This window comes from Pteropus medius, unplaced genomic scaffold (assembly GCF_902729225.1).
Source record: "Pteropus medius unplaced genomic scaffold, Ma_sr-lr_union100, whole genome shotgun sequence".
NCBI classification, from domain to species: domain Eukaryota; kingdom Metazoa; phylum Chordata; class Mammalia; order Chiroptera; family Pteropodidae; genus Pteropus; species Pteropus medius.
The window spans coordinates 1,494,916-1,501,288 of NW_024344378.1; the positions used below are offsets into that span (position 1 = coordinate 1,494,916).

At 60.9% G+C, this 6,373-nt stretch overlaps 1 protein-coding gene across 1 annotated transcript in view; it reads left to right on the forward strand.

Annotated features, from left to right (window-relative positions):
* Positions 1-6,373, forward strand: part of PFKP (phosphofructokinase, platelet) — a 49,004-nt gene that overhangs the window by 27,728 nt on the left and 14,903 nt on the right. Inside the window, exons 7-13 of the mRNA XM_039872413.1 lie at positions 940-991; positions 2,139-2,234; positions 3,415-3,507; positions 3,817-3,942; positions 5,147-5,211; positions 5,513-5,582; positions 5,734-5,880. Coding sequence (XP_039728347.1) covers positions 940-991; positions 2,139-2,234; positions 3,415-3,507; positions 3,817-3,942; positions 5,147-5,211; positions 5,513-5,582; positions 5,734-5,880 — 649 coding nt within the window. The remainder of the gene's footprint in view (positions 1-939; positions 992-2,138; positions 2,235-3,414; positions 3,508-3,816; positions 3,943-5,146; positions 5,212-5,512; positions 5,583-5,733; positions 5,881-6,373) is intronic.

The following is a 6,373-nucleotide window of genomic DNA, read 5'->3' on the forward strand; positions in this document are numbered from 1 at the left end:
TCGGGGCGGACGGGCGAAGGCTGGCCCCTAGCGCGAAGTCCCGCGGCTGCCGGGGACCCAGCTGCGTATGTGGACGGGTCACCCGGCGCTGCGGACGGGCACGCGCTGGAGACACGGCGACGGTGCCCTGTCCCTGCGCGGCGGAGGCCAGCGTCTTAGGTACAGGAGGTGCCATGCCCTGAGGTCGCAGCTGTCGAAGGAGGATCCGCTCCCCGTTCTCTGCACACCGGGGAGCAGAGCTGGGTGTGATCTGGCTCCCCGCTCGCCACCTGTCGGGCGGATCTGTCCGCTGCGTGTCCCCACCGCCCTGGCCGCGGTTCGTGGCGTGGTCGCGCTTCACGCCGCGGGGGGTTCGTGGGAGGCGCACTCCCCTCTAACGGGCGGGGGGGGTGTCACGCGAAGCCACCACTAGCTTTCAGGACGGGCGCCGCAGCGCGGGGGACCTCCCGCGCCTCCCTTCCCAGCCGTGCCTTGTCGCTAGTGTGCAGGCGAAGGGGGAAGGCTGTGGCACAGGCTCCTTCCAGGCACGGGGCAAGGGCGCTTGTGCGGTCAGGTGTCACGGCCACCTTCACGGTAGCAGATTCAGAGACCGGAGTGGAGGCACAGCACCGGGTGACCTTTGCGGACCTAATGCCGTCCCTCAGAACCGAGGGAGGGCACCTTGCGCGTGTGGCGTTGGCTTGCCACAGACAAAGGAGTTCCCTGTTTCCTGGTCTGACCTGGGCGGTGGCGGCGCCCTCTGTCGGCTGGTTGGCGATAGGACACGTGTGACTGGTTGCATGAGACCTCGGTGGCTTTCCTAGGCGGGCATTTGTGTGTGCTGCTGCTGGCGTCCGTTTACTTACTGTCTCTCGGGACACCAAGGGCGTGCCGGTCCCTGCCAGCCGTCCTCCTCCCTAGTAGTCCCTGCCTGACCCAGGCCGCTGCTGTCACCCGCAGGGCCGAGACCCCTCGCGGCGGGTCGGAGGCCAGCGCTGAGGTGGCCGTGCGGGTATTAGGCACAGACTGTAGGTTTGTCCACTGTTTCTGCTACCATGTGGCCCTACCTGCCAGCTCCCTGAGGTCCATACGTGGAAAGCTGCCCTGTCAGCTAGCACCCAGGTCCGAGCACGTCACCCCCACCCACGTGCGGAAACACTTGATACTCTCATACCTGTGGGGGTTTTTTATCAGTCATTAATGTAGCACATGACGGAATTTTCCAAATACGTTGCTAGATGAATTGGCCCAGGAAGCAAGCCCGGGCACCCCGGATCTCACAGGTGTTTCCATGTAGGACCGTGAAGGACTCTGGCATTAGGCCTGGGGTTGGGTCCCGGCTCTGCCACCCCGGGCGACTTCCCTCGGCTGTCGGGTGCGGCTGGGCGGTGCCTTAGTGGCTGTATGACCCTTGGTGAGCGCGTGCGTCAGTCCAGGTGGAGAGCCAGAGGCACCCAGCGACCTGCGCAGACAGGGCGGCCGCAGGGTGTTATGCCTTACTCGGGAGCGTGGCTGTTTGGCTGAGCCCTGCTTCTGGATGTGCCATTACGTCTATTTCTGCGTTTTCAAGTGGTGCCCCAAGAGTTACTCTTGTAGTCTCGACTTTGCACCTTTTAGAAAACTTCTGAATTGTGTAGTCATCAAAGTGTAGCACACTTATTAACGTCTATCAAAAAAAACCCAAGCCAAACAACACACGTGTCTGTGACCCCAGACGCGGATGCCGTGGCCTCGTGAGAACAGCCCACCATGGGCGACGTCCTCTGGGATCCTGGCAGGGCGGCTCTGGCACTGAGTGATGATGTCAGGGTGTCCTCGGGTGACTGCCCTGAACCTGTGAGGACAGCAGCAGCTCCGGGTGTCCCAGCAGGGCCCGCCCGGTCTGCAGTGGATTGGGGGAGCCAGCCTCTGGGCTCACTGCTGTCTGAGGGGCGGCCTGGGTGCTGACCTCAGGTATGGTGACGTCACCGGATCCCGTAGGCCCCTTCCTGCCTTCCTGCACCCACTCACCCAGAGCACCTCACCTTCTTTCTGTACCATCGTGAAAGTAGGTACCGGTTTGCACCTGGCAAGAGGCCAGCTCAGCTGTGCACTCTGCCACAGGTCTGTTGTCACGGACGGTTTAGGCATTTCCCGATTTTTCTTTTCTGTTTCCCTAGAACCGAGCCCGGAAAAAAAGGCTGAACATCATCATCGTGGCTGAAGGAGCGATCGATAACCAAAATAAGCCTATCACCTCGGAGCAGATCAAGGAGGTGAGTGTGTTTGACTTCCACGTCCCTTCTGTCACCTGCCTGGAATCCAGGGCAGGTGACACGGCCGGCAGGGGTTGGGCTTGGCACACTACGTTATTATTTTGGAAACATTTTTCTTTGTTCGCTGAGAGTTAAAAACGTTTTCATAGTGACTCATTGCTTCAGTGACGTGAGCATCATACAGCTCCCGGCTTCTGGAGAGGCATAAGTGTTCCCAAAGGGCTGGAGCCTCCTCGCCACCCCCCCCACACACACACACAGAGGGAGGAAATGGGGCAGAGCGAGACTGGGAGGGTCCAGCTCTGGGCACCAGCCTCCCTGAGAGCCAGGAGGAGTGAACCGCAGCAGCGAGCCCTGTCCCCTCCCCTGGAGCAGTAGCTGAGCATGTCCTCACGGAGAAAGCCGCGTTGTTGGGTGTAAGTCACTGCCACTCCCCGCCTGCAGCAGGGCCCATGCCGCTGTCCTGTGCCAGGGCCCGGCCGTGGTGCTGGCTTATCAGGCCCATGACGGGCTCGTTCTGGACGAAACACCAGGGACGCAGATTGACAGGCTGTGGTCGAAGCCACTGTTGGGGCAGAGAGTGTTGTCAGATTGGTTTTACGAGTCGGTTTCTGTGTTTTACCCTCATTATTCCTGTACTGGCTGTGGACCTGGGAGAGAGCTGTGCAAGGTGCAGGCTAGTATTCCCAGGAAGTAGTAAGACCAGAGTCACAGCTGGGATTGAATCACATGCTGTTGGCTCCCTAAGGGCTCTGTTTGCAGAGTGGTCAGCGAGGTCCTGGGCACCTAGCTGTTCACGGGTCCTGGCCGTGGGGGACACCTTGACTGACTGCGTCCTGCTTTTCACGTGTAGCCATACAAAGGCAGAGTGACCTGGAAATATTTGCGTGTTTGTAAAGTATTAATCGTGTTTTAAACACAATCTGTAGAAAGTGTTTTTCCTTAAAAACCACATTATTCACGTTCATTTGTGAGATGGTAGAAATAAAGATTTTATCTGATAAAAGCTTGTTTTTTTAAAAATTTCAGTTAGCCATTAAACCGAGCATTCCTTCAGGAAGAGAAATTTAAGAATTGGGACTTGTCCCACATAGATCTGAGGAAAGAGTGGAAAACCCTCGGTCAGCCCCCAGCCCCTGTCCCTCGTGGGCCCTGACCTGCCCACATGTGTTCCCCACAGCTGGTGGTGAAGCAGCTGGGCTATGACACACGTGTGACCATACTCGGCCACGTGCAGAGAGGCGGGACACCCTCGGCCTTCGACAGGATTTTGGTAAGTATGGGTGGAAACTGCCTGCAGATTCACCAGGAAGGGGTGTTTGGGGAGTGCGAAGGGACCAGCAGGCCACGCTGACCTGTGCAGCGGCACCATCGGCTGAAGTGCCACCTGCAGCACAGGGTGGCCCTAGCCTCTGACAGCTTCTCCCTCCCCGCCCCACATGTCTCCATTGGAGGTCGTGGGGAAGACTGCCTGGGGTTCCGTCCTGGGAGATGGGGGCCGTGGACGCCTCTGCCTGGGGCCACCCGGGGGTCTCCGGCGGGAGCGTGGGTTGTGTCCGACTCTCTTGAGTGTCGTTTGCAGGCCAGCCGCATGGGAGTGGAGGCTGTCGTCGCCCTCCTGCAGGCCACCCCAGAGACCCCGGCGTGCGTGGTGTCACTGAGTGGGAACCAGGCCGTGCGACTGCCCCTGATGGAGTGCGTGCAGACGGTGAGACGGGGCCTCATCCCCGCGTCTGCTGCTGGCAGTGGCCCTGGGCGGCCCCGGGGCTAAATGACTTTTCCCAGGATGCAAGGAGCTGCCCATGCGGCAGCGGCCTCTGACCCCTGGCCCTCTCTCAGTTCTGTGGCACCTCATGTGACCACCCCTGAAAGTGAGTCCCGCCTGTGGGGATCCGTGAGGGCTCCTGTTGGCGTGTCGGGGATGGAGAGAATGGATTCGCGCTTGTGTTTGTCAGTGTCGCCATGACTGTCACCTCCCTGCCCTTGCCCATGGTCCTGAAGCGTGCATGTTTTATAACGCGTGCCGCGAGGCGGTTAGGCCACGGAGCCACGGGCTGTCGGAAGGAGCCCTGCGTGCGCCATCACTAAGAGCCCACGGGAGGGTGAAGCCTCCATGCGCGTGACTGCGCATGTCTGTGTGCGTGTGTCTCTGTGTGACTGTGTATACATATTGGTGTCTGATTGTATCTTTGTGCGTATGTCTGCGTACATGTATTTGGTTTGTGATTGTGTGTATGCGTGTTTGTGTGTCTGTACGTCTGCGTATATCTTTGTGTGTGTGACTGTGTCTGTGTGTGACTGCTTTTGTGTCTGTGTGTGCGTGACTGTGTGTGTACACGTATGTGTTTTTGGTTGTGTACATGTGCATGACTGTGTGTGTGTATACACGTATTTGTGTTTGTGCATGACTGTGTGTCTGTGTGTATCTGTTCCTTCAGAGGCAAACATGCAGGCACAGCCCGGCTTCTGGAGACCTGCAGGTTGAAGGGACATCACCTCCAGGCCACTCCGCTCTGTGCGCTGCGACCCCATGCAGTCCCGCAGCTCCTGGGCTGGCTGTCTCGGTTGCTTTATTCTCATCGGGGTCAAGCCTGCGTTTGTCAGAACTGTGTCTGCAACGTGCATTTCCTTCTGTCTCTGGTCTCCCGGAGCATAGTCCCTAGATCTCAGTCCGCCCTAGTGTGGCCGGTGGGGTCATCCTGTCCCGTTGTGCCAAGCGGCCCAAGCCAGGCGGTGACGGGCATGTCCCTCACTGCTGGTGCTGGTAGGCTGGCGGCAGCCTGGTGTAGACGTGCAGTGCCAGGCTGCTGGCCTGTGGGGCCAGGGGGAGGCCCGGAGCTGTGCTGCGTCTGCCCCAGGCGTGAGACGTGCTGACCCTGACGCTGCCACCGCCCTCTTGTCGCCCCGCACAGACCCAGGACGTGCAGAAGGCGATGGACGAGAGGAGGTTCAAGGACGCCGTGCAGCTCCGAGGAAGGTGACTGTGCAGGGGCTGTCGTGGGAAGGTGTGCCCACCGCCTGGCTGTGCGTCCGTCCCTGTGAGAGGCAGCAGTTTGTCTGTTTGGGAGAGGGTATCAGACCTGGTGACGTTAAGATAGGAAGTGGCCCGTGGCTGGCCAGAGAGAACTGGACATCGACTCGGTGTGCGTCCTCACGACAACCCGTGCAACGCTGTGTCCCCGCAAGGGCTAGCAGGGTCTGCCGCCGTGCGGTCCCCTGCCCAGGGACGCGCAGCGCCTGCCTGCCCGGTCCTCGCCGTGACCCTGGTCTTCTTCCAGGAGCTTCGAGGACAACCTCAACATCTACAAGCGGCTTGCCAGCAAGATGCCGGACTCCCAGATCCCCAAGGTGAGTGATGGCGCTGCGCGTGCCTCTGGTCCTGCCTGGCCCCCCTCTTGGCCTGGGAACTGCGGCCTTTGTCCCGCGTCTGGCATGGGGGACGGGTGGGGCCCCGTCTACGTGTGCGTGGGGAGCGATGGCGTGTGCCCCTGTCTTGCAGAGCAGCCACAACGTGGGCATCATCAACGTGGGCGCGCCGGCCGCCGGGATGAACGCGGCCGTGCGCTCGGCGGTGCGCGTCGGCATCTCCAATGGGCACAAGATGTTCGCCATCTACGATGGCTTCGAGGGCTTCGCCAGAGGCCAGGTGGGGCCCCGAGGATGCGCCTGGCGAAGGGACGTCCCAGTGGGGAGCATGCGGGGAAATGGAGGAGTCGGGGCCGTGCCGGGGGCGCACAGCGGCTGCTGCTTAGGGCCACCTCCCGGGGACGGGTGTGACTGTGCTCGTGGGGGGCACTGTTTGTGAACCCAGTTAAGACACATGGCAAGCCTGAGACAGCACCCCACCTTCCCTACGGGAAAACCGGGCACAGACGTTGCCCCGACCGCGGTCCCCTCTGCAGGGTCTCAGACTCCGAGGTGCCGCTGCCACTCCCGCACGTATGACCGAGGGAGCCATCCCCCATTACCCGGTGGCCACTCACTGGGCCTCCGTTAGTGACAAGGCAGCCCAGTACGGCTGCCGAGAGGCCTCACCTCAGGGAGGGAGGGAGAGAGGGAGGGGCAGTGGGTGTGGAGGGCTGCATTGCTGCAGCGTGTTGGGGGGGTGCGTGGTGCTGGGGGTGCACGGAAGGGTTGGT